Here is a 27363-nt window from a genome sequence, read left to right on the forward strand (position 1 = left end):
TGAGGTACAGTTACGTTTTGGTCCTTGGATAAAGTTTTTTGCCTTTTGATTTCCTGATTTTCCTTATTCACTAAACAATTTGGATTTGAACTAATTAATAGCATGTCAAGAGGCAAAACCACACACAGATATTTTTCTATTGTTTTGGTGAACTGAGCTATTTTCAAGGACACAAAATAAAGGTTGCCTGGAATAAAGATGCACTTTATATATTCTTTTCCTCCATCCTCATCCACTGCCCTTCATCATAACTCTTTTTCGGCATCTCTCAGTCCCAACAGCAAAAGCTTTTTGCCTTTGAGATTCATCTTGCTTTTCAAGGAAATTTCACTTCCATTGCACGGTCCCTTTGTAAGCAAGCTGAACACAGACAGGCAGACACACACACGCACGCACAGACCCCTCTCCCCTGGGACTTAAGGAACAGGACAGAAGCCCTTCCCAGTCCTGGGATTCTCTCAAATTAGTTCTGAAAGGGACTGAAGCAAGGCCTGAGCGATAGCTCCCTGTGCTCACCTTCTCAACTTACCAAGGGTGATTTCATAGGCATTTTGGAGTCGTATTTATAGTTAATGATCTGAACTCTGCCAAAAGTGTATTATAAGACTGCCGTGGGCTTTTTCCAGTGTGGATTCAGTATAAATACTACATCATATCATCTGGGTAATCCTTGGAGGTGAAGCTTTGCAGACTGACTTTGCTGTGAGATTCAGCTGGCTGAGGACGCATGCAGAATATTTTTGGTGGAGGGTGGGAGATGAAACTTGACTAATTTAAAAATGTCAAAATGATCAGTAATATTGAAATGCTTTAAAAGCTGAATTCCAGACTAAAGGTTATTCCTCTCCCCCTGCCCCCTACCCAATTCTGGAGATTAAAAAAAGTAAAGAAGTTGCTTTGAAATTTTTCAGATTCTGGTATCAAGGAGAAAAATACAGAGGAGAAAAGTTTCCTTTTTTTCTCCTTGCTGACTTTTTTTAAACATAATAGTATTGCTGTTCTGGACCCTATCTAAAGTTCAGTATGTATTCATTACTCATGTGCCTTAGTTTTTAAGGAAGATAATTTTCTCCATCTATTTCCCACTTCTAGCATTTTCCTTCTATATTTTTTTATTTATTTAAATAAGTTATATGGCTGCCCATCTCACAACAGTGACTCTGGGTGGCGTACAAAGCTTAAAACCCAACAACTGAAACAATAACCTATGGCACTCCGAGTAAATAACACCTTCCGATCATAAAAATTCATCAACAACAGAATTCTAGTGCCTCACTAGGGATCATGTGTTTTAGTGATTCCAGTCATACAGATGGGCTTTGTACAGATCTGGGCCACAAAATGGTTATTTTTGTTAGCGTGGTAGAAGCTGGTTCTGATTTACTTCATAATCTGCATTCCTGTGAGTAGTGGGGGGGCATTTCTCTTATGTCAGTGAATAAATCACAAGCTTTGTGTATTGCTTCTTTGTTCTGTATCAAATGGTAGAATATAATACTAAAAATTCAGGGATTTTTAAACTGTGTTAGTGATTTGGAAATAAAATTAACACCAACATGAATAGATTTTAGCAGCTGACACACACAACTATTCTTAGATCCTTGAGGGATGTAGCTTAACATGACTCTGTGGAACATGACTCTGCAGTGTCGGGCAGAGGGTTGGTGAAGGCAGTAAACATCTCTGCTCAAATGAACAGGGAGAAGAGGTGCAGTTCCTAAGGAGAGCACTGTCTCCACAGCCAAATAATGATAGTGTAATTGAATACCATTGCTGTTATTTGGTCCTCAATGCAAATTGATCATTGTTATTTCTGGCAACATGTCAGTGACAATTATTAAACTTCTATTAAAGGAGATGACTGCAGGTGGTAGCATAACTTTATTGTGGAGTCCTTGGTGCTCTCTGAGCTTGGTTGTTTTCTTGCAGACATTTCATTACCTGACTAGGTAACATCATCAGTGCTAGTGAGTGTGGGGCTTGCTCCCTGTTTCTATACAGTAGCTTGCCCTGCCAGTGTTGGTGGGGGTGTGGTTTTCTCCTTGGTAGTTCCTTGATTAGGGTATTGTTTTCTGCTTGATTGTCTGGAGTTAATCCCTGCTTACTTGGGTGTAGGCTGCTGGAGAGAATGTGTTCTGGTCTTTTTGTTTCCTTCTTAGCTTTTTTATTGTCTCTTTTGAATGGTATGTAAATGTGGTTTATTTCTGTGTGTCTATTGATGGCTGATTTGTCTGAATGCCAAACTTCCAGGAATTCTCTAGTGTTTTTGGATTTATCTTGGTCTAGGAGGCTCACAGTTTCCCAGTCGAAACTATGGTTGAGTCTGTCCATGTGTTGTGAGATGAAGGAGTTTTCATTGTGTCCTCTGACTGCTACTGCTTGTCTGTCCTACATAGTGGCTGTTACACTGTATGTTGTAGATGTTGAGTATGAATATGTAGTAGATGTTGTACATGTCACACTCTACAACACAAATTGTAGTTACACTCACTAGCACTGATGATTTTACCAAGCCAGGTAATGAAATGTCTGCAAGCAGACAACCAAGCTCAGGGAGCACCAAGGACTCCACAGTTCAACCTTGTGCCACATATATTCTCTTCTATTGTAACTTTATTATGTTAGGGATGCTTTATTTTCCCAGCTCTGCTTCAGAAAGAGTTGTTTTTGCAGATTAAATACTTGATTGCAAATATTAACATTAGATATATGATCAATATGTGGCATTATAATTTGTCATTTATTCCAAATTAAGAAAATGTTTAGTAATTTAGTTATTGTTTACTGATGCTGTATTAACTGAAATACTTTTCATACTTGGGGATGTGCAAATTATAGTTCACCAAATCTAACATAATTCATGAGTTATTCAAATGTCCTGTTTTATGTTTGGCTCTTCAAAATCTCAAATGGGGATATATCAAGCATCTGGCAGTTTGAAATGCATGGTTAGTGGCTTTCCTTTCCCCTCCTCAATGCAGTGATACAGTGAAAGACAGGTGTTAGCATTATTTAAAGACTGTGTGGACTTGGTGGACTTAAACATACATTTTAAGGTAGATATGTTACCTTTTCAACAGTTCATTTCTTTGGGCCATATGTTAATATTGCTGCCTGCCTCTTCCAAACCTTAATGTCGCAATCCCCCAGCCAGTGTCTCTGCAGATATTTGTTTTCAGATGCTTATGGAAGACAAGGAAGGCTTCTGAAAGGTCAAATGTTCTTGTAGCGGCATATGCTGCATGGTTAAGCTTTCAGAACAGAAGGTTAGTATAAAATAATCTCTCGCAATTTTTAAAAACAAATGAGCACTTACAGAAGCACATCTTTCATGGCCCTTTCCCCAAGGAATTCATAGTTGAAACCATGCATTTGCAATACAGTTTGGATATTTATATAATATTCACAAATGTTCCATAATTTAAACAGCTGTCTAGCATTCCAGAAGCTCCACAGAACAGAGTGACAGACATTTATTTCAAAATATGACAATGTTGTTGGCCTCCATAAGGTGATTTCTATGACTTACTGTTTCGTATTGTCATCTTTCTTTCATTCTCTCTTTCAGCCAGTGTGATTATTTATCTGGCTTTGTTTTAATGCTCACTAATGCTTCCTTTTTGTTCTCTTCAGATAAAAAACAAATGGGAGTGATTTTCAGATGTGGTAGATTAGTTGCAGTCACATAGACAGTCACAGCAAACAAAAGTATGTTTTATGTAGCTAGAACATAAAACATAAATCCCATAACATTTGACATATAGTTACCCCAGATTGTGTACTGATCCTTTGCAATTGTACAAGCTGGAATAGTATTACGGGTCTAATAATTGTGGAGAGCAATTGGTTTGCACAAGCAGCACAAGAGTTTTTGGTCCAGAAGCAGAAAATCCAAATGACTCATTAATATGGGACACGATTCATCAGGAATTTCTCCTCTACAGAGCTCATTGTACTTAGTGATAAGCTATCTCGTTCTTCCCACACAAGTAAAGCTAACCCCCCATCTGAAAAAAGCTCAGCTTGTTTTCAGAGTGATTCAAATTTATTTTATTTTCACCTCTCTTGAAGGAGCTATTTTTGGTAGCGTGCTGGGTCTGTGAAAGATGGGGAAGAATAGACCAAATATGACCCACTTGCCAGCTGCACCAGCCCAGTAGTTCCAAAAGTGGAAAGGGTTTGGAGAATTAAAGCAGGTGATTGAAGAGGACTTTCTGGCTTGGATGAGTAGTCAGAAATTTAGAATTAAAGTACTTGCCTTATTGTTGAAATAGACATTATGACCCCGCCTCCCACATGTCCAAAAATATGAGCTGAGCAACATCACCAGTAGATATAAATGGGGTTTATGTGAGAGCCAAACTGCTTTTGCATTATTGAGACTCTTTATTTCAAGGGGCTGGGCAGCAGATCTTTCCAATAGATTGCAGAGCTGTCTTTCATTCTGCTGCCTTTAACGGCATCTAGAAGTAGACTCTAAGGCAGACTCTTTTGCCTTTTTAAAACAAAAGATAATTATACTACTTAGACAACTTTGACTCCATCAGTATGTACGAGTGCTTCTCGTAGTTATCGTGAAAACCTAGTCATATAGAAAGCTTTGTTGCCATCCGTTAAGATGTAGTAGAGCATTTTAAGTACAGAGAATATTGTGACGATTCTCTGAAGATGTGACATTATTAGAGTGAGTGTTGCAGGTTAGAGAGAACTCTTCTGAGATTTTTTTTTTTATCTGTTCTTTTTCAACCTCCCCCCCCTTCTCTTCTATCTGAATTAGCTCTATTTCTTCATTAAAAAGATTAAATACATAAAGTACATGTATATGCCTGATTAAACTGATGGTGTTTCTTGAGAAGGCTTGAATAGTTAAAAATATAAAATGAATGCAGTTAGATGTCTATTTTTTTTTACTAATTAACCATTGTTATTTTATATATTTAATTTTACTTTTGTACTGCTTTAGCAACAATGTTTTTCTTGCATTAAAACATTGCCAGTTTAGTATTAATTTCAGCTTGTGCTCAATGTATTGCTGCTTGGAAGCAATTAAGCTGTAGGGAATTTTGGCAACTTACTTTGCTTAGGAAGGAAAGGAGTCACAGAAGGATTTGAGTAACAGTCTTCGTTGGTTCTGAACGGAAATAAATGTGGCAGAGAGTTTATAAAAATGTCAGGTAATGTTGGTTTAATACCAGAACTTAAAATTCCAGAATAAAAATGAACATTTAAGATCAGCATTTCCCAATTTGATGCCCTCAACGTTAGCTAGGTATTTTCAGACCATTGCACATAGAGGGCACCAGTTAAATGAAAGCTAATGAAGATTATTGCAGTCGTAGAAGTAGAACTTGCATCTATTTCTAGGAGAGATATTTGAGTGCATTACTGTACTTTCTGGAACTCTAAAACAGAGCATTTAAAGTGATGGGGTTAAATCTCTGTGGATTAAATGTTAAAATATTGTATTTAGTTTTGATATCTATACTGTTATATAGCCCTTAGTTACTCTGCTGAGTAGAAAGAATTACATTTATACAGTATGTGCCTATTGTAGATAATTGTTTACATGGCTCAAGAACTAAAGACTTTGTCATAGTTGCCACAGTATTTGCAAATTGATAATTACTTTATGGCTCTGCATAACACTAGTGCATGTAGAAGTTCTGTTAATTTCAGTGCAACATATATGCCTAATTGAAGGATTGTGCTATGTATGGTCATAATTTCTGAGGTATAGAATGTCTCTGTCTTCACAAAAGCCAAGGAGAGAAACAAAGCAATTGTCTTTCAGCCTCTCATCTGCAAATCTGAAGTAAAATAGTCTAAGTGTAAACTTTCTTGAGGAGCATTATGGACTGGTTGATGGAGAGTTGCTATAGTATGGACAGGTTGAGGTAGAATGAGAGTTGGTGGAAACTGAGACAGATATGCGTGGAGGAAGTGAGGACCTTTGGCTACATTGTTCTGCTGCTGGAATGACACAGCTGAGTACAACCTGCCATTTCTCACAGTACACATTTTTTGCTCTTGCACCTGTCTGGCAAACATTTTGCATCTCATAGTAGTATTTCAAGCACTGACTGGGAAAAGTGAAACTGGATCCTAGCAGACTAAACAAATAGATTTGTGGATTTGTTCGGGTGAGCATGTATTGGATAATGCATGTTTTAGCTCACTTATAGTCACTCACTCTCCCTTTTGCCACCCATTGGGCAGAGATAATCAGTTCTCCTCACGGGCTGTGTTCCATGGCTTGTGAATGGCCAGGAACGGGTGTCCTGAGGTTGCTAGAGATGTAGCCCAGGTTAACAATCTGGAATTTTATGTGGGGACCACACTCACACACCATTCAATGAGATAATAACCTCTGAGGGATTGAGGTGAGTGAGCAAATGACAAGCCTGCACACACAGAATCCTAGCTGTATTGAGCACAGTGTAGCCAGGTTTTGCTTATGGACGTTCATACAGACACACTTTTCACTCTCATACCCACTGAATCCTCGCCAAACTGATCAAGGAGTCTAGTAGATAGATGTTGGGGTACATGTGTTGTTTCCCCCCAGCCAGTTTCCTGTGTGTCCCTGCTTTTTATAGCAGTGCATTTCCTTTCCAACTCAGCTGTGCCTCATTGGTTGCTGCTGTTGTTACTGGGCTACATAAGTCTTGCTTGATGTGCAGTTTTCACCTAATGGCCGGCTTCCAGACTGGTCTGGTTTCAAATTGGGTCATTCACTGGTCTTCACACGTCCAAGGCTCCATTTTTTAATTGCTTAGTTTTCTTGCTCTGTTGGGTTCCCCCCTTCTTCCCCTCAGGCCTTTGTCAGGTTACTGACTTCAGATAGAGTCCATAATATTTACAACATGCATTTTTCAGTTCCCATACCTAGAGCAGTTCTGACTATCACTCACTTTAAAGAATCCCCTTTTAATTTAAGATTTATGTTCTGGTTATTTCCCTTACTTTTTTTTTTTAGTTTTTGTTTTATTAGAAGTGAAATTCTCTAAATCACCTGCAGCTTCAATTTTTGTGTAATCAATCATTTCAGTACTCCATGCTTTGTGAATTTCCCTTTCTCCATTATGTTTGCACCATGTTTAAGCTCCCAGATCTTATGCTATAGCTATGTTATGGAAGACATTGCTATCTGCTCTTCTGAAATGGTCATAGGTGCACAATCTGTGTTTTGTGTGGCTCCAGCATCTGTTCTTCAGTGGTAAATTCTTAGTTTGTGTGAAAGAAAAGTGTTTTTATGTGTGTGTATATATGTACAGTATTTATTTTCAAATTTCAGATATGGGGATTTATAATTGGCAGGCTTCATAAGATATCACAACCTCTCCCTAACTGATTATGCATTTGATGAATAGCAGAAGAGTGATCGCTAAGTATGTACATATGCATATGTTAGAGAATGTTATGTTCCTTAGATGTGTAATAAGACCTTAACAAGCAATGTTATAAGTGTTTTTATTTGATTTGGTAGGTTTTTATATGGTTTTATTTAGTAATTCATCTTAAAAGGTCACTTATAAAAAGGCAAGATATAAATCCTGAAACAAAATCAAACTCAGTTGTGTCAGTATGGGTGACATTTCCAAGCTGAATCTCAATGGGAAGAAATAACGTGGCATGGATTAACTATTCATTCTCCTTTCTATTGTTTCTATCACTCTTTGGTTTAATAGGTTTTTTTTTTTTGTATAAAGAACCAAATTATTTGAGATAAGAACCCAAATTAACTGTGCCTAAAGGAAAGCCTAATAACTTCTTTTTTCCTTGGGAATTAGGAATGTCTTTTGAAATAATAGTAATGCATACAAAAATATGATTATTGCAGATATTGAAGTATTCAATTGTTAAGGCTTATTAGTTGGAAACCAAACAATCATGAAGTTTATTGTTCTTTTGTTTTTGGCTGCAGGCTATATGTCTCCTCATCCATCTCCCCTGGGAGCACCAGAGCATGTGTCTAGTCCAATGTCTGGAGGAGGTCCAACTCCACCCCAGATGCAACCAAGTCAGCCAGGACCCATGATGCCCGGAGATCCACAGGCGATGAGCCAACCCAATAGAGGCCCTTCTCCTTTCAGTCCTGTTCAGTTGCATCAGCTCCGAGCTCAGATTCTAGCATACAAAATGCTGGCTAGAGGACAACCGTTGCCTGAAAACCTTCAGCTTGCTGTACAAGGGAAAAGGACACTGCCTGGGATTCAGCAGCAACAGACTCTTTACAAATCATCCGGTAAAACGGCTGCCTTCTGTATTGTAATACCTACGCAAGACTGAGGATAAAATTATGGCCTTTTCTTGATTATGTATAAATTGTAATTCAAAAAGTGAATTGTGAGGGAAGAATCTCAGTGGAGTAAAAGGGAGTCTTGTTCTTTTTTCCTCTTGCTTTAATGCATAGATGCATGCAGAAGCAATAGCACAGACATCAGAGGCAGTATGGGATCCTGAGTAATTTGAACACCGTGAAAAGGAAATTCTGTATGGGGCTACGGAATATGCATTTCCTGTAATGTCCTGGTAGGAGATTTTCTATATGTTTACCCCAGAGCAGAGGAAGAAAGAAACAGACCTGTACTGAATTCTGTAGAGATCCCTGCAGTTAAACAAAGAGTCTGCCCTGAAATATAAATTGTGGTCTATTTCCTTGTGTGTTTTTAAATTTAGTATGAAATAGGTAAGTACAGCAAAAAAGCGAACATCACTATATTTCATTTTAAAAATGTCTACTGAAATGTAAAATTAAAATATTTAATTAGCGGCACACACACACACACAAACACACACACATATCACAGTTTAATGTTCGTGTGAAGGAATTCACTGAAAGTCACCACTGAGATTCAGAAGCTGTTTTGCATAAAAATTATTTTGGTACATTCTAATAAGGGATCATGTCCATTCTTCCTTGTAGGAGTTGTTCCCATACCTGGACATGGAGTTGCTGCAGGAATGCCAGGACATACAACTGCCATGGCTCCAAAAACTTGGCCAGAAGGTAAATCTGCAATAACCCCAAACTGTCAGCAGCTCTTGTGCAGTTAACCATGATAGTTGCAATCTGAGAAGAGGGGGAGGAAGAACCAAAGCAAGGCCTTTTCAAATCCTTTTTTTTCTATGTTATCTAAATGGCATATCCTCACAATAGCAGGTAGTGCATTCTGTTTCTCCCCAGATAAAAGAGACCAGAGGTGGCCATGATGTATTTTTAGTACTCTTTCCCACTTTTTCTCCCAAAGCTCCTTTTGTGGATTATCTCCAGCACACAAGAGTTTCTTCTTGTGAACACCTGTGCAACAATGGTTTGCTATGCCCACATTGGAAATGAGGTTGAATGGCAGATCTAGTGGAAGAGAACAAGCTTTCATTTCTAGGAGTCATCACAATATTCTGCTTCTGGAGATACTGATCTAAGATTTTGACAAGACTCTAAGGTGACAATCGTATCTGAAAAATGCTTTCTTTTTACATTTTTTCTTCCTAGCTTGATTTTAATAGCTTCCACATTACCTATTCTACTGTTGCCTTTCTATTTAGAATATGAAAGAGTCTTCACTGGTTTCCTGCTGAATAACATTTAGAAAATCACACTTGCTCAGCTTCTGGTATCCCAGGCAAAAATATTTGCAGTATATATCAGATGTGTAAATAGCAGATACAAAGTTTCAAAGCCTATCCACCTTTTCCTGATACATTTCCAGGATCTTGGCTGAAAAATAATTTAATTGTCAGCATTGAATAGAAGCTGCTCCTCCCACTTTTGTTGTTTTGTATCTGAAATCTCTTCAACATTATTCCTTTGACGCTTTTTTTTCTATAATGCAGTTTTTACAAACATCAATACATGGATAATTAAGAGACCAAAACGATAATTAAAGAATCAGAGGCAGATAGAAAATGATTAATGTGATCATAGAGTAGGGCAAATATGTTACTTTCATTTGGGATGTTTATTTCACACATAAAAACTTGTGTGGCATTGTGTTATGTCTTGGATCAAGCAATTGTTCATGCTTCCATTAGTGTGTACATGTGAATGTAAGTAGAAGTTTCAAAGTCAACATAATTTGATCTAAATGTTGAACAAAATAATTTCATATTAAGATACAGGTAGTCCCCAGTTTAAGAACGAGTTCCATTCCCAAGGTCTGTTCTTAAGTCGAATTTGTATGTAAGCTGGAACAGTATTATTGTATAATACTGTATAGGTACTAGTGTAATGAACTTGAACCATTATGTATTTAACTTGAATCATTGTGTATTTAACTCGAATTTTGCTACAATAGACTCCATTCTTACCGAATGTTCTTAACCCAGGGACTAACTATACTTAGATTACTTATTTTAACCAGTATTTCTACTATCTTACTTTTTACTTTCCAGGGCAAGGGGCAGATATGAATGTCTCAAGTACACCCCAAAAGCTAGCTGTTCCACCTCCAAGTGGAAGACCGTCACCTGCCCCTGCTGCTACCCAACCTACAGCTGTAATGCCAGGTCCTTCTGTACCACAGCCTGCAGCTGGTCAACCTTCGCCTATTGTTCAGCTGCAGCAAAAACAGAACCGTATCAGCCCCATCCAAAAGCCTCAGGGGCTGGATCCTGTTGAAATTCTTCAGGAACGAGAATATAGGTAATAGCCAAACAGGGGTGTTTCATATCTAACAGCTTGCTTTGTGAGTTATAACTATTATTGTCATTTCAAATTTTAAATTAAACTTCACTGCAATTACTATGTTTTCTGGAAGAGGACTGAAAATAAGCTCAGGCTGAAGACAGGGGGATCAAGTTGCATGGGAAGCCTGGATCATATTTCTAGTCCCTAACCTTTGGAATCCTATTGTGCACATTTCAGAACTTGAGAGATTTTTATGGGCATAACCACAAATGATTGCTACAGGAAATTTGCAGCTTCCAAACAATTGCTCAAGGAATTGAATCCAAGGTAGAAGTTGGGCCCCTAATATAAAATCAGACCATTGACTGGTCCTCATAAAACCTTAATTTCACAGAATACTAAACTATATATTTGCCCCATAAAACTCTAGAATCGGTATTTTATAGAATTGGGAGCATTCTTTAAATTGGGAGCATTACCTTTTAATTTTAGGAGTAGCTCCTAAGAACACATTCAGTTCCCACATGAAATATTGCCTTTATTACAGTTGGAAATTTAGTATAAGTTATCTGTAAAACTCTGATATTTTTGAAAAAGAAATGTTTTATTTATTACCTTTGTTTCTTACTCTGACCTTCCTTCAAAGTCTGCAGCAATGTGTATGGTTATCCAGCTCACTGTATCCTCACATCAATCCTGGAACAAAATAGGTATACTCAAAATGATTGGTCAAAAATTACCTATCAATCTGAGGTTGGAGTTTGGATTTAAACACAAATTTTCAAGATTCTGATGGTTTTTTAAAAATGAGCTTTTAAATCAGGTTTCAGTAGAATAAACTACTTTAAAATATTTATGCAGAAATCATAACATTGTGCTATATAGTACCTCTCCCATATTTTCTGTTTCAGTCAGTTGTATCCCCTGAAAAAAATCTATAAATTGGGTCTCTCCAGAATAATAGAATGAAGCATGATGTATTTATCTGTGTATTTGGAAGAATTAATTGGCAGTAAGTGGACCGCCTCTCTCTTACATGAGGATACTCATCTTCTACTTATACAAAGAGTTCTCTGACTCCTATCCATTCTGTACCCTAATATGGGAGATTCTTTATCCATTTTTCAAGACCAAAATTCGTTTGCCATCCAGTTTGTATAATTTATGATTTTCTTAAACGATACAGTCCATTAGTTGGACAGCTCTTTGCCTTTAGTTTTTTCTTCAGTCCGAGCCAGATTTTTTGGCCTAGTGGCTCAGAGGCTGTGCAGATTTGGTTTACATGCATATCATATAAATATTTACACGTTCTTCTGTGTTTTCATTTTATAAAGTTTCCTTAAATCTCTGAGTATGTGCACATTGTGTGTGTGTGTGTGTGTGTGTGATTGAGTAGAGGGCCTTTTTTATTTGTTAAGTTTTAGACAGAACAGTTTTACTCTAAAGCAAAAAACACTTATCAGGAACTTCATATTTAGTTTGCTGGGAGAGGGGGAACCCCATTTAATTGAGATTAAACTTGGAAAAATAAGTCCCAATAAGAAGTGACTGCAGTTAATACGTTTAATTTTGGTTGGGCAAACTTTGACGTTTTCAGAATGTCTTAAAATCATTGAACTATAGAGGTGGAAGGGGTCATTTAGTCTATTGAATCCAACTCCCTATTCAGTGCAGGAATCCAAACCAAAGTATCCCAGGTAGCTTCCACTTACAGATGTAATGAAGGTGAGGCCATTACTTCTCTGGTAATTGGTTCCACTGTCAAAGTACTCCTACTATCAGGAAGTTTTTTCTTCCTAACCGTCCATTAGAATCTGCCTTCCTGTAACTTAAATCCATTATTCGTGTCCTGCACTCTGAACAAGAGAGAACAGGTCCTGACCTCCTTCAGTGTGACATTCTTTCAGGTATTTGAAGTATGCTATCATATCACCCCACCCCCAGGTTTTTCCCAAGGCTAAATATACCCAACTCTTTCAGTCTCTTTTCACAGAACTTAGTTTCTAGTCCTCTGATCATCCTTGTAGCCATTCTCTAAATCTAAAATTATAATTCTATTCTAATTTCTCTTCATCCTTCTTAAATATAAGTCTGATGAAAACAGAATAATGTGAAAAAATAAATTCTCATGATCTAGAAGTTGCCCTGTGGTTGATGTAGCTTAATATTTCATTTGCTGTTTTTGCAGCCATGTCACACAGGTTGATACCAACTGCAGAATGATGTCTCTGTCAGATTCATTGTGCTTAATATATATACGTTTAAAATGAAACTATAGCCTCCTTAAGTGTTACCCCTTTATGGGAATAGCAACAAATATTGTGAAATAAATACCTATAAAACCTTTACATGTTTAATATGTTGACAACAACTCAACTTATTTGCTGTTTAAAGCTGCACCAGTGTGATAGATTTATGCACTAGTTCTTAAAAAGCTCTTTTAACACTTAAAAAAACCAAAGTACTATTCTCTAATCTTAATGAATTCTTCTGAAATGAATAATGTACAGTGTAATTTAATGTCATTCCACTATGAGCAAAGCTTCTTTTCTTCTTACTGCTCATAAAAAAATTGCACATGCTATTGTCCTGAAATTATGAGCAGAGTGGATTATATCAAATGGATCTCTTTTATTGTCTGACAAAAGTATCCCTGGAAGGCAGCTCTTCTCATTCCTTGGGCTATCAATCCTGCAGTGTGGCACCTACTCCAAAATCCAATAACATCTGTAGTTGTGCTCAGTTGGTTCAAGGGGATGATGCCCTTTTGCAAGAAGATCTTTATCTTCCCTTTAAGAATTCTCATTCTGCATGGATGAAGACAAATAACTACACTGTGGAGATTAATTAAACAAATTTTGGACAGAGGTAGTTTAAATCCCCAAAGCACTTTAAATGGCGGCTTCAGAAAACTGCTTTCCTCTTTGTCTCGATTTTAGGACTTAATGGCTTTTAATATTTCCCCCAGAAGATAAACATAGTCTTTCCCCCCATCTGTTTTAAAGATTAGGCAGTGAACATGATTTAAGTATTTGATACACACATTTTAGGAGAAAGTAGATTGCCATAAAGTATTTTAAGATGCCACATTAATTATAATCCCATGTATGATGCACTGCCATAGTAATTAAATAAAAGAAACTCTGAGCTGCCTCCTTTTAAATGTCATGATGAAGACCATTTCACTGCTATTTATTTTTATTTTGGAATTGCTAAATAAGAACTACGGATGTTAAAGTTTCTTTCAAATTAATGGCAATGCTGATAATTTGGTATTGTTGGCAGCCTCTTTAGATGCGCGTGCTTCAGTTCATTTAAAAACATGTTCTTTATATTGATAGCACTTATTAAGACAAATGAGCCATCATAGCTGTAACACCATTTTAGCCGCCTAGAAATTTCCCTGAAAGATGTGTACTTCCTCACTATAGCTATTTGTTAATTTTGCATCTTCTCTAACACAGTTAAAGAATCTTTTAGCACAGATCTTAACCACAGTTGAGGGTTAGTTGCTTCCTATTTAATTAGAATCTCAACCCACCATTTGAAATAGCTTTCAGATTGTGGTTTGAATGTTAAGTTTAGCCCAGTTTGATGGTGCTGAACTGCTTAACTGCTGTCAAGGATAGCTGGAAAAAAGGGCTCTGTGAAGAGGAAGAACTTTTTCTGGAGGTTGTATGCCTGATTGTGAATGCTAGATAACAGACAGCCATTATTTCATCTGCACCAGCTCAGTGTATTAGAAATGTGACCCTATATTCCAACTGTTCTAACATTTCTTAGCATAAGGTCTTTGTGAGATAGCAAAGCCCAGAAGACCCAGTTTTGAGTTTCTTCATGCTTTAGATCAAACTACGAGTTCTTGTATTTTCATCCTCTGTATAGATATTAGATGCTGCATGGTTCAGTAGCCTTACAGTAATCATTATGGTCAGCTCAAAGTTATTTTTCCATTTCGTGCAGACATTAAAAGGAGCTTTTGCAACTGCTCCATTCAACATTGATGTAGATATGATGTCCCTGTTCCCAGGAATTCTGGCCAGTTATAAGGGGCTTGGCTGCATGCCTTGGTACTAAAGGAAGAGAGAGAGGAGCAGGGGCATTAGGGTAGGGGCACAGGAAGGGTGTTTGAAAGAGACTCCACCTTAAGAGGCTTGTTATAAGTCTGCCTGGGAGCTTTTACAGTTTTCAAGGTTATGTTTTTACCCTGTCTAACATTAAAGATGCTTTTCTGAAATCTGAATGGTTTTCAGTTCTTGGGTTCGCCAGTTATGTGGGGCTTGACATAACAGCATTTGAATATTCCAGGTTCCTTTGCATCAAATGTATGTGCAGATGTACGCATGTGTATTCAACAGTAAAAAGAATATGGCCCTGTCCACCTTTTTTTTTCAGACATAGGCTCTGCTGAATTCAAAAGGATTTGCTGCCAATAATCCATGCGTAAGGTGACCTAGAGAGGCCAAGAGATTGTCAAATAGACTTGTAGCTGACAAATTCGTGTAATATCTTTTTAAATTCCCTGTCTTGTGTCCTTTCCTATGTAGGCTTCAGGCTCGAATTGCACACAGAATTCAGGAATTAGAAAATTTGCCTGGTTCTTTACCTCCAGATCTGAGGACTAAAGCCACAGTGGAGCTGAAGGCACTTAGGCTACTGAATTTCCAGCGCCAGGTAATGCATCATATGGGGGAAAAGGTATATTTATTTGTGATTAGATACTTAGGGCCTTTATATGCCATTCTATATTAAAGACTAAAGAGCAACTGGTGAACCAATGAATTTCCCATGTCAGGTCACCTATAGAAGAGAAGCATAGCAGCTGCAGTGCCCCTTTTGCCTAATTCAGTTTCCTGACTATCATGAAGATTGCAAGCCTATGGAAGCAAGTGAGTTTTTGGTCCCATAGAAGAAAAACAGAAATGCCCGGACACTGCTGATGATCTTGGGGTGGATCTTCCTTGTGACTTGTGTGGGACAGAATATGGGATGGCTCCTTTCCCTGTGAAAGAACTGTGAACAGAAAGCAGATGAAAGCTATAAAGAGTAATAAGTTCTTTGGTCAGGATCTGGACTCTTTGTTCCCTGGCCCTAAAGGTCTGAGGAAAGAAGGAGTGGCATCTCTTATGCCTCAGCACACACACCCCTGCCCCAAAGGGAGGAAGAATACACTCACTTTATCCCCCTGGGAATGTCAGTGGATCACTTGTTTCTGCTGTGGGCATCTGGGCTGTGATCCTTCAAAGCAAAAAAAAAAAAAAGCTTGCAAGAGTTTTGGATGACTATGCAAATGCCTGGGCAGCATGCCTGGATTAAGTTGATAGGGTGCTTACTTGTATGTTCCGATGAATTCCTTTCTGGTATGGAAAGTGTTGCTTCCTACATTTGGGAGGTGGGGAGATAGAATTGTTAGGACAGTCATATAAATACAGGTTACAGTATGTATGCATATGTAGGTTTAAGGCAGAGGTAGGAGACAGTTTTTGCAGTCATTCTTTGCATCCAGGGTTCCACCTGACCTTATTGGCTTCTTTGGAGCATTTTTACCTGGCACCTGATATGGTGGATAATAGTTGTTACTTTTAGGGGGTTGCATCCAGTGTTCCAAAGCAATTAGGCATTCTAGGCAGAGGAGTATCAGTAAAGTGGCATTCAGATTCCTATCAGTATTCTGGAGATTTTGTGCAGAGTGTCTCCTGTATCTATGCAGAGGGGCCTTTCTTCCTCCTTAGTTCCTACTACCAAAGTCCCTGCTTGTGGAACAGTGAGTACATGTTACCTGAGGCTGGGGGGCAGAGATGGGGTGATTTTGCAAATTTATAGTCTTCAGAGATGAGGCCACCCAAGCTGATATTTATATAGTGGTTGTACTGTGCTGTGACCCACACCATACTCTGTGCTGTATCTTGAGAATATGTGTGGCACAGTAGCTTTTTCTAGTTTTTTCTCTCCCCATGGGTATCAGTGGAAGGCAGTTATTTTACCAGTGGAAGGCAATTCTTTTATCTGCACTATCAGCAGGAAACTTAGCCATAGGTAAAGCAGGATAATGTAGCAGATTATGGGTACTATGGTATACTTTCCATATCATCACATCAGAATGGCCTCATTGGTACAGTTTCCAACAGCATATCTAAAGTCTTCTACTGGAAAATTTATCATGTTTATAGTAGATATCTAGAGGTTTTGCCAGATCCTAACATTTCACATGGGGTACAATTTCAGAATAGGATTGTCCATTGAGCATGTACTTATCAGGTCTGTGCAGCACTTTGGATTTGAAGGGGAAAAGGTTCTTGGAGCAGAGGGGATATTTGTAAAGCACCTGTTGGCAACTGCATGTTTTCCCAGGGGTGTATGGCTGCCTTTCACAGTTGCAGCATGATCCGGAAAGGATGCATTTGGTTGAAGGAGTTGCTGAGAGGGTCTGTGTGAGTGCCTTGAGTGTTCCAAAGCACCTTTTCCCCTTTGACTCAAAAGCACCGGTTATGTTCTCATTAAAATCACGTGTTTTCCAATGTAGCTTGGTTGCTGCCCATATGTTTTAGTGCAGTGTTGTCCAAACTTGGCCACTTTAAGATGAGTGGACTTCTTGGAGTTGAAGTCCACTCATCTTAAAGTGGCCAAGTTTGGACAACATTGTTTTAGTGACATGTTAGTACAGCTACTTGGGCTTTCCATTTCTTTGTTATCATAAAAAGCCTTGGCATTCATTGTGAAAGCAATATACTTTAGGGAAAAACAACAGATTTTCAGTACAAACTGCAATTAAAGAAGCAGCAGTCTTTATTATATCTTTTTGGGTATATATGTTTAAATAGAAAAATTATAAGAAGAAGACAAACATAAACTTTATCACACAACAGAATGCATAACAAATTACAATGATGTCAACGAGGCATATATGTGATGACATCACACAATATTGTACCGCAGTTATGTACCTGCATCGCAACATCTGATGCAAGTATGTAAGTTGCAGCTTTTCCATGATGATGTCATCCCACATCATCAGTGCTCCCCCTGACTTCCTGTGGAAGCCCATTCTTACATGGATTTCAAAAAATTGGTATTTTGAACACCTTGGGAAGTACATAGTTATGTGGCTTGTATTCCCTTTCCTTTTTGTCAGTCTGTGAAGTTAGCTTTACAGAACTGCTTCTGAAGATGCAGACTGGTATGAAAAAAGGCACATGTTCCCTGGTCCCATATTGCTGCAGCAATCCCTCATGCCCTTGAAACTATTACTAAGTCTCAGACTTAGGAAAGAGGAGAATTTTGTTCAGTTTTCATTTTGCTAAGAATTTACCATATTCTTCACAAATCAACATGTTAATTGGAATGCAGTTATTAATTAGTTTGCATTTCTCTAAACAAGTGATGTATACCAAAACTCACATATAAGGAAAGAGTGCGCATCAAGGTATGTTAGTGTACAGAAAGCATTATATAAAAGAGAATGGCAAAATGAATTTATTAGACAAAAATGCATATAAAATCATATTAAGAAAATGCACATTATAGTGTGTATTAATTTTTGTTAAATGTGTGTGTGTGTGTGTGTGTCTGTCAATGAAAACCTCTTATACTTTCTTAAAAGTTACAAACTGGTAATGAAACAAGAAGGAACAACTTGAGGATTGGAAACATATGAAATTAAAAACCAAAGTGACAGATTTATCATCCTCAGTTACAGGATCTCCCTGTGGCAGAAGCATTATTTTGTGTGTCTGTGCGTCCATGTGCATGCCGGTGTTAACCTCAGCAGCACTTCCTGTACCACTTGGCACAAATCATCTCATTTTACTGTCTAAAATCCTTCATAAAATAGGTTAGGTTTAAGGAGAGTTTTCTTCCCATGTTTATTATTTTTATTTTTTAAATTATTATTAAATATATTACATTTTAAAGACCTAGCATTCCACCTGCTATACAATATGGGCCTCATGCTAAGGATCATTTTATTGACTTTTCTTTTTTGCAAGGAATCTGATCACAACAACAGTGCAGCTAGAACTAAACAAAAAAAAAACACACCAGAAGAATAAATACAGACCTACATAATCTATGAAACTAAACTCAGGCAAGAAATTAATTTGATTCTGCAACTCCACTTTTGGTATAAATGCCAGGACTGAATTAATAACGTCTGCTTTCTTTTAAAACTAAGCACTGCCGGCGAGATTTCTTAAATTCAAATTAACTCAGTTTACTTGATCAACAAGCCTGTTTTAGAATCTGGAAGTCCAATAACATTTATATTAGACATCCAGAACAGAATGAAACAAAATGAAAAAAACACTTTGAAATACTTTTTTTTTCTTTATGTTTTTTATCAGTGCACTTTCTCTGCTGAGACATGATTTTCTTTTAAAATACTGTCTCTTCTGGTTCACAGCTACGACAAGAAGTAGTGGCTTGCATGCGTCGTGACACAACTTTGGAGACTGCTCTGAACTCTAAGGCATATAAACGCAGCAAGCGGCAGACCTTGAGGGAAGCCCGAATGACTGAGAAACTTGAGAAACAACAGAAAATAGAACAGGAGAGAAAACGTAGGCAGAAGCACCAGGTATCGTACTGTTCCGTGACTTCAGTTTTTGTTTTTTTCTCTACAAGTGAATGGAATAATCTGCTAAGGGCCCACTCACTGCTTTTATATCATGCTGGATACACTATCTTGGCTTTCATTTACTCTGCATTCTGTTTCTCAGTGAATAATATAACATTCATGCCCGTGTAGAGCTTGGGGGAAGATCCAGCTGCTTCTTTTGTCTCTAATGTATTAACATCATGAGAAGGAACCACAATGAAATGAGCAGCTCAGTTACATGAGTTGGAAAAACCTAGACGAGTTAGAATTTGCTGATACAGAGGTGTCCACAGGATCCAGTACTTTCATCAAAATGAAAGTGTTGGGCCATTGTGACACAAGCTCCATCCCATTCGTCCATGCATATGAGATCACGATGCACATACAAAAGGGGTGGAGCTTGCATAGCATTGGCACAACACAAATTTGTCATTTTGCCAGAGTCCCCCATAGATTCTGCTGTGCTGATACTGTTGAGAATCTGGCAGCCTTTTTGAGAAAGTTCGCATCAAACACTTCACTGACATAAATCATGTTAAAAAATACTCTTCTTTGGATCCAAATGGCAGAACATACTAAACTGTGTTTTTTAATTATTGATATGTAACAAACTGCTGGAGAAGCTCAGTGTTTCTGAACCTGGCAGGAAGAGAGCCTCCAAGATTTTAGTCTCTCCCAAATCTACCAGGTATTATCAGAGATTGGATTGGAAATTCTTTTCAGGCAAAGCAGGTGCTCTACTGCTGAGCTGAAGCTTTTCCTAAAATACATTTGAGGAAATGAAGCTGTTTTATACTTGTCCTGGTTCTTTTTTGTGGGCTCCAAGATTTGGTAGTCTTTGTAATGAGAAATTATGATGTAGAAACACATCTAATGAAATTAATAAATACTATTTCCATTGACTGGCATGTCATCAGGCATTATTTGCTGCATGATTCCTTAAAAAAATGGAGATACTGTATCAGGAATTGAACTTTGGATTTTCTACACAAGCTGTGTTCCCCTTCTGAAATAATCAACTTATAGTTGGTCTCATGAATGCTAAATAGTTTGTGTCCATTAGAGGAGTTCAACAGGGAGATTTCATTTTCTGTATTTTAGATATGTTATGTTTGAATTGAACTTTGAGACCATCATTAAGAATTAGAATTCCAGAAAGGATGACCAAAAAGTAGCTCTTATGTTTTTAGCTGGTTTAGAAACCACTTCCTTGGATGCAGGTTTAGATCTTTAGAGAATGTAGGTTCAGATACTCACCAGGGTGGATAAGCTCTGAGCCCAAACAGTTGCAGGGAGTGCTGGCTGGTAGGTCTGGGCCACATATGTAGATATATTCGCATCCACCAAAAGCCTCTTCCCTGCCCCACCAAAGAGAAGACCCCTCCTCACCATGGTTACAACCTATTAATTATGTGAAAGAGGTTCTTTCTGCACTCCCCAGGAACTATGGAATCCAACTGCAGAATATCACAGCTTCTAACTTTTGTACTGAAAAGGTTCAAAAGCTACTGGCCCTTAAAGAAAGAGACTAATTTTTTGAAAAGCCCTGTTCCTCCCCAGAAACAGTTACTGTAGAATCTGCTCAGAATAGAAGCCAGAGGGTCAGATACTTTAGCTTCTGCAGTAAGGAAAATCTATAGTGTCTCAGCTTTCAAGAAACTGGCAGCTGCTGGAATAACTATAAGTCAAAAGAAGCAGGAAAATAAGGAAGAAAGGTTGGGGTAAGGCTGACATATCTGGGCTACAAAAATCCCAGTGACCACTAAATGGCAGAAAAGAATTGGACTTTTCTGTATCTTTGCTGGCCTGTAATGGTTACCTGGATTTTTGCAAACTAAATATGGTAATTCTAAAAGACTGCATCAAAAAGCTAAAGATTGCTATGAGCTAGGTTTCGCCTCCCAATATGTATGTACACATATGCATATGTATGCATAGTTCTTCAAGTCAGTCTTGACTTCTGGAAACTGCCTGGATGAGTCCCTGCAGTTTTCATGGCAAGATTTTTGGAAGTGATTTGCCATTGCCTGCATCCTAGGGTTGAGAGAGAGGGACTGGCCCAAAAGTCACCCACCTGGCTTCATGCCTAAGGCAGGACTGTAATTCACAGTCTCTCAGTTTCTAGCCCACTGCCTTTAACCATTGAACCAAACTGGCTCTCTGCAGTGGATTGAATAGCAGGCTGTTGTCTTTGACAGTCCTGTTAAAATACAAACTACAGTGAGCTTTCAATAGGCAATTATAGGCAATTCAACAGTTATTCTAGATTTATTTAAACAGCAGTGCTGTACTCAGGGGACTTTCTTTTGAGTAGACATGTATATTTAGTCTTCATGTGTCTGAGTATCCATCCTAGCTTAATGTCTACCTAAATTTGCCAGTTTTTGGAGCATGCATCCTCAAGATTATATATGCAACCCCAAGCCTTCAAATCTCTTCCAAAATACGTTGCTAAAACTAAAAGGGTATTATTAAATACATGAGTTGTAATCATATTAATTGAGTTTAATACAATTAAGGTAAATTTAGTTTTAGTTCCCCCACCTTTTTGTTAGTCCTGTCTTCACTAATGTTTGGAGTACAATCAGCAGCATATTTCTGAGGGATCATATGTGGCCACTTGCCTTTAAATTTTCAAGATCAGAAACAGTATAGTACTCCAAATCCTATCAGACCTAATCAGTATGGCTGATATTAAGGACTGATGGGAATTTCAGTCCATGTAGAGTGCCACTTAGTACCTGCTACTGTTTTGCATTGAGTAAAAGAACATAGGTTTCAGGTGCTTGAGTTCAGTGATTTTGCTAAGTTTGTTGGTTCCCTACTCTCAGTTAACAGTTCTTACTATTGTTTTAATAGGAGTATCTCAATAGCATTTTACAGCATGCTAAAGATTTTAAAGAATACCATCGATCAGTGGCTGGAAAAATTCAGAAACTTTCCAAAGCTGTGGCTACTTGGCACGCCAACACAGAACGCGAACAGAAGAAAGAAACAGAGAGGATTGAGAAAGAGCGAATGAGAAGGCTGATGGTAAGGTGATGCTTAGTAAAACCAACCATGGAGACTGGCAAAATAGACCTATTTTGGTGATCAGAGGAGAAGCTTCAAGGAAAAGTGGAATTTGGAATTCCTTAAAATATTCAGTCAAATTACAGGAGTCAGGCAGGTGATATACCTGGATTTAGAGGCAGGTTAATTTTTGTGGAAGATAGCATACCTCAAAAGAATAAAATGAATGTAGGAGCAGAAGTTTATGACAATTCCAACATTGCTTGAAAAAGCCTGGCAATAAAAAAGTATTCTGGTGCCTTCAAGCTATCAAAGAAATCTTCAAGGGAATGCACCCCAGGAGCAACTTTGTTAGTGGGATCCTGTGTCCCCTCCCCCCACATTTCCATTTTTATCTTGGATTACATGAAGAAAGAAAACCATGAAATGTTTGTTATACAGTCATTTGAACCTAGTGCCCAAAGATACTGAGGTGGTAATCTGATATTTTATATAATCATTCATTTTTAGAGATTGACAATTGTGCAGTAGAAATCTTTTGCCATACCATAGCCTTTCTTTCAAATTCTTTATATCATTTTCCTTCCTTTCAGATATATTTGAATCATACTAAAGTTTAAATGTTTCCGTTATTTGCTATATAACTGGAATTTGCTATTCCAGGCATGATTTGAAATTGAGTAGAATATCTAAACAAGTCTTTTTATCACAGTAAACATTTAGAATGTCATTGATGTCAATGACATGTGTTTAATGTAATTTTCAGCTGAAATCAAGATTTTCCAAGAGCGTTTACTGTAAAATCCACACACGTGAGGGAAAGAAGTATATTGACAGTTTTACCCAGTATATTTATTCTCTCCAGATATTATTGAACTGCAAATCCCAGTGGGAGTTGAAGTTCATACAACATTTGGATGCCCTCGCATCACCCATTTCTGCTCTAAAGAGCAGTAGAAAATAAATGTCTCACTAGCTTTTCCACTGGTGCTTCCAGAATCATCACCATTTTGTATGCTTTAAATAACAATAAAGTGATTAATTGATATGTCACCCCTAGATTAGGAATTGCAGTCTGATTTGTAGAACTGATTGTAGCTGCATTTTCTACAACCAAAACATTTAAAGTGCTCGCTACCCTTTGAACTCTTCTGTGGAGGCCAGGCAGTGAGCAATGATATTACTTGAATTTTCATTTACTTGTAACACTAGGCTGAAGATGAAGAAGGCTACCGTAAACTTATTGATCAGAAAAAAGACAGACGTTTAGCCTATCTGCTGCAGCAAACTGATGAATATGTGGCCAACCTGACAAATCTGGTATGGGAACACAAGCAAGCACAAGCTGCCAAAGAAAAAAAGAAGAGGAGAAGAAGAAAGAAGGCAAGTAAACAGTTCAGTTGTCACTGAGAGACTTTTAAAGAATCTCCTGTTATGCACTTGCTTTCTTCCCAGGGCAAAGTAAGTAACATTTTTATAGAAGGTTTTCTCAGATCTTTTTTAAAAAGGATATTTGCCAGATAATAATTATAAAAAGCATTTGATTTGTAAAGCCAAATTCTTCTTTTTTAAAGATAACTTTATTAAATTTTAAAAAACAAAGATTAAAAACTTACAAGAACTAATAATCAAGAAAAAGAATAGAAGAAAGAAAAGAAAATACAGAGAAAGGAAGAAAGCAAAAGTGTGGGGAAAAAAGAAACAGAAATACAAAAAAAAGAAAGACTCCCAACTTCTTTTACAGCAGATATAAGTAAAATATGCATTAAACTCTTACTCTAAGATTACAATTTAACATTCATTTTTTCTATAATCTATTAATGTTACTAATCATCAAATCCATAAACCATAATTTCATTTTTTTGTTTCCCGCAAAAAGTTCAAAAGGGGCTTCTAGTTAACATTAAAATTAGACAATGTCTTTTCTCTAATCAAAGCTGTCAATTTTGCCATCTCAGCCAGCTCCATCAACTTTACCATCCATTCTTCCATTGTAGGTAATATCGAGTCTTTCCACCTTTGAGCATATAAAGGTCTCACTGCAATTATATATAAAAACAAGGTCCATGAGATTTTTCCAATTATTTATCCATCAATCCCAAGATTGATCTCTGGTTTCGATTGTATATTAATCTTCGAAATCTTCTGAGTTAATATATGTATTTGTGTCCAATTTTTTTTAGCTTTATTACATGTCTACTAAAGATTATAAAAGATTATACTAAAGTCCCTTCTTGTTGTTTACATTTCCAGCGTATATGTGAAGTCCCTTTGTACATTTTTGACAATCTTTCCGGTGACAAATGCCATCGATACATCATTTTATAAAAATTCGCTTTAAGATTATAACATAATGTAAATTTCAGCCCTTTCATCCACATACTTTCCCATTGTTCCATTTGTATATTATTCCAAAGTTTTTAGCCCATTTTATCATACAGTCTTTAACTTGTTCATCTTCTGTTTCAAGTCTCAACAAAAGTTTATACATTTTAGCAATACAATATTCATGATTAGTACATAACTCAGTTTCAAATACAATTTTATCACATTCAAAACCATACATCCTTTATCAACTTTAAATCTAATTGTATATGTGAAAAAGATTGACACATATATTCTTCTGATATCAAGTCCTCTCTTGATTTTATTTTAAATTCTCCGAGTCAAATTCCTTTTGAATATTTCTTTAACAATTGAAATTATTTGAAAGAAATATCTCCATTATGTATAATATAGCTTTAAGAGTCTCATTGTCACAGAGCTAACTGATCCACCCAACTTTTCTCTTTTCTAATTTTTTTTTTCTCTCCAGTTCGTTCCAATACATATGGGACTGTTACAAACAGTACCTAGGCAAAGAATTAGAAAAGTGGACCTGATTTTTTATCCCCACAAACCTTGCCACCTGGTGGAACAAGGTTGAGGACCGAGAGGATCCAAGTTAACTCTTTACACCCATTTAAATTCTGTTTAAAACCTGAAGAAGTCTGGCCCTGCATCTCTAGATTAGTTTATTTTAACTAATAAACTAACTTTATTTTGTTTATTTCTCAAGCAGGACATAAGAATTATCTTTAACAACTTTAAGTTGTCATCTCAAAAGTTTCTAAATTATAATCAGCACACTGAATTTTGCTCAGGCCAGAACAATATACTTTGCCTCCAATAATTCATGTACATAGCCCAGTGTTTCTCAACCTTAGCAAATTTGAGATGTGTGGACCTAGCATGCTGGCTGGAGAATTCTGGGAATTGAAGTCCATACATCTTAAAGTTGCTGAGAAACACTGACATAGAGAAATAAAAGAACACTCAAGGGAAGTATATACTCTGTACTTTCTAAACAGCCTTCTGAGAATAGTGGTAAATAAATGGCACTGAAATAGTCAAAACCCAAGGCTATAAAAGAATAAATGTTGTTGTTGGATCGAAATCAGAGGCTATTGCTTTTCACTTCCCAGTAGATAGATTTTTGGAATCTCCATGTTCTGAATGGTGTTTCTTGTAGCCTTGAATCTTGGGGAAGCAACCTTAATAAATCAGGTGATTCTAATGCTAGGAAAAAGAAATGGAAATGAAATGACCTACATTTCTGTTTACATTCTCATGTTTCATTGGAACCTGACTATGGCTCATTTCATAAATGCCATAGTTTTGAATGGACTCCTGAAAGAAGTATTTTACTATGTTTTCACTATGTAAAACAGATTAATATGCAAAAATGACTCCTTTTTTTAATAAGAGCCCATATCCTTTCATATCATAAGCATTGATTTTTCTTTAATGAAGAGAGATTTCTGTAAGATGTGCTTAAAGTTGTTTAAGTGCTAAACATTATTTAGGGTGACATGCAGTTGATTGAACTCAGGAAAATTAAACATTAACACTTATTATAATCTAGCTAATGAAATGCTTTTATCAGGACAAGAAGTCACTCTTGCTAATTAGAAATGTATTTATTTAGGAATATCTATGATAGGGAAATTGATAATATGAACTGATGTAATCAAGAGTCATTGATACGGATGTATAAGATGATGCCTAAAACGCAATGTAAGATAATGCCTATTATTATTTCATTTTTGTTGTTGGTTTTTTTTTCTTTAAATTATAGCACCTTTCACAGCTATACAGTGGTACCTCGGTTCACGAACTTAATTCGTTCCACGACTCTGGTCACAACCCGAATTGTTTGCGACCTGAATCAAATTTCCCCATAAGGTTCAATGTAAATACGGTTAATCCGTTCTGACCCCTCCGAATTTGGTCACAACCCGATTTTTGGTCGCATCCCAAATCAAATTTCCCCATAAGGTTCAATGTAATTACGGTTAATCCGTTCTGAACTATATGTTTGTTTTTTTTAAACCGCAAAAATATGAAACAAAATACAGTATGAAAAGAGAGAACGCTAACCTTGCTCGACGCGACTTCTGGCGTGGAGGACAGGAAGGCAGGTGGGGAGGCAGTTATTGCTTGGAGGGAGAGTCCCCCTCCCTACAGGAAGCCGTGACCATGTGTCACGGGAGGGAAAATGGCCGCGGATCCTGTTCGTCACCCGATCCGGCGTTCGCGAACGGAGGCAAAATTTTGCGAACGGAGCTGTTCGTGACCAAAATTGGTCATGAACAGAAGCGTTCGTGAACTGAGGTACCACTGTATTACCCACTAAATATTATTCACAAAGGTAAAAAAAAAAAATCATTCAGCAAATTAAAAGTGACAATAATTTTATAATAAGAACATTCTTAAAATTATTTTGTTAAAATGCAGTAATTAGTTAATTCTGACTTCTTTTATTGGCAGAATGGATCCTAGAGCTTTTCATTCTACTGGTTCCATTTTATTCCACAAGTACTAGTGGTAAACTATTTTTAATAATAAGGAAGTATTGTTCCTGCTTTGTTTACTTTAGGATTTTAATTATTTTTAATTTCCAGCAAATTCTGGTTGCTGATATTTTTAAAAAGATCTTTTTCAGTGGGAGGGGAAATACTCAGTAAGTCTGAGATTGGATCAATGGGCTTGATCCCATGGTATCATGGGAAATGGAGGGCTTGAATTTAATAGATATTTGTTTTTCACCCTTTTTTAAATTGTTTATTTCTGTGACCCACTTTTTGGC

General features: G+C 37.2%; 1 protein-coding gene across 6 annotated transcripts in view; it reads left to right on the forward strand.

Moving 5' to 3' along the window:
• The window catches only part of SMARCA2 (SWI/SNF related BAF chromatin remodeling complex subunit ATPase 2), a 120576-nt gene that overhangs the window by 24482 nt on the left and 68731 nt on the right, over positions 1 to 27363 (forward strand). For all 6 annotated transcript variants that reach the window (XM_088130389.1, XM_088130390.1, XM_088130392.1 and 3 more), the window contains exons 4-10: positions 7925 to 8245; positions 8927 to 9010; positions 10396 to 10645; positions 15178 to 15304; positions 19029 to 19202; positions 22083 to 22256; positions 23448 to 23618. In XM_088130389.1, coding sequence (XP_087986515.1) covers positions 7925 to 8245; positions 8927 to 9010; positions 10396 to 10645; positions 15178 to 15304; positions 19029 to 19202; positions 22083 to 22256; positions 23448 to 23618 — 1301 coding nt within the window. The remainder of the gene's footprint in view (positions 1 to 7924; positions 8246 to 8926; positions 9011 to 10395; positions 10646 to 15177; positions 15305 to 19028; positions 19203 to 22082; positions 22257 to 23447; positions 23619 to 27363) is intronic.

This window comes from Python bivittatus, unplaced genomic scaffold (assembly GCF_059951505.1).
Source record: "Python bivittatus isolate LINGU-HERP-01145 unplaced genomic scaffold, Pbiv_v1 ctg000850_np1212, whole genome shotgun sequence".
Classification (NCBI taxonomy): Eukaryota; Metazoa; Chordata; class Lepidosauria; order Squamata; family Pythonidae; genus Python; species Python bivittatus.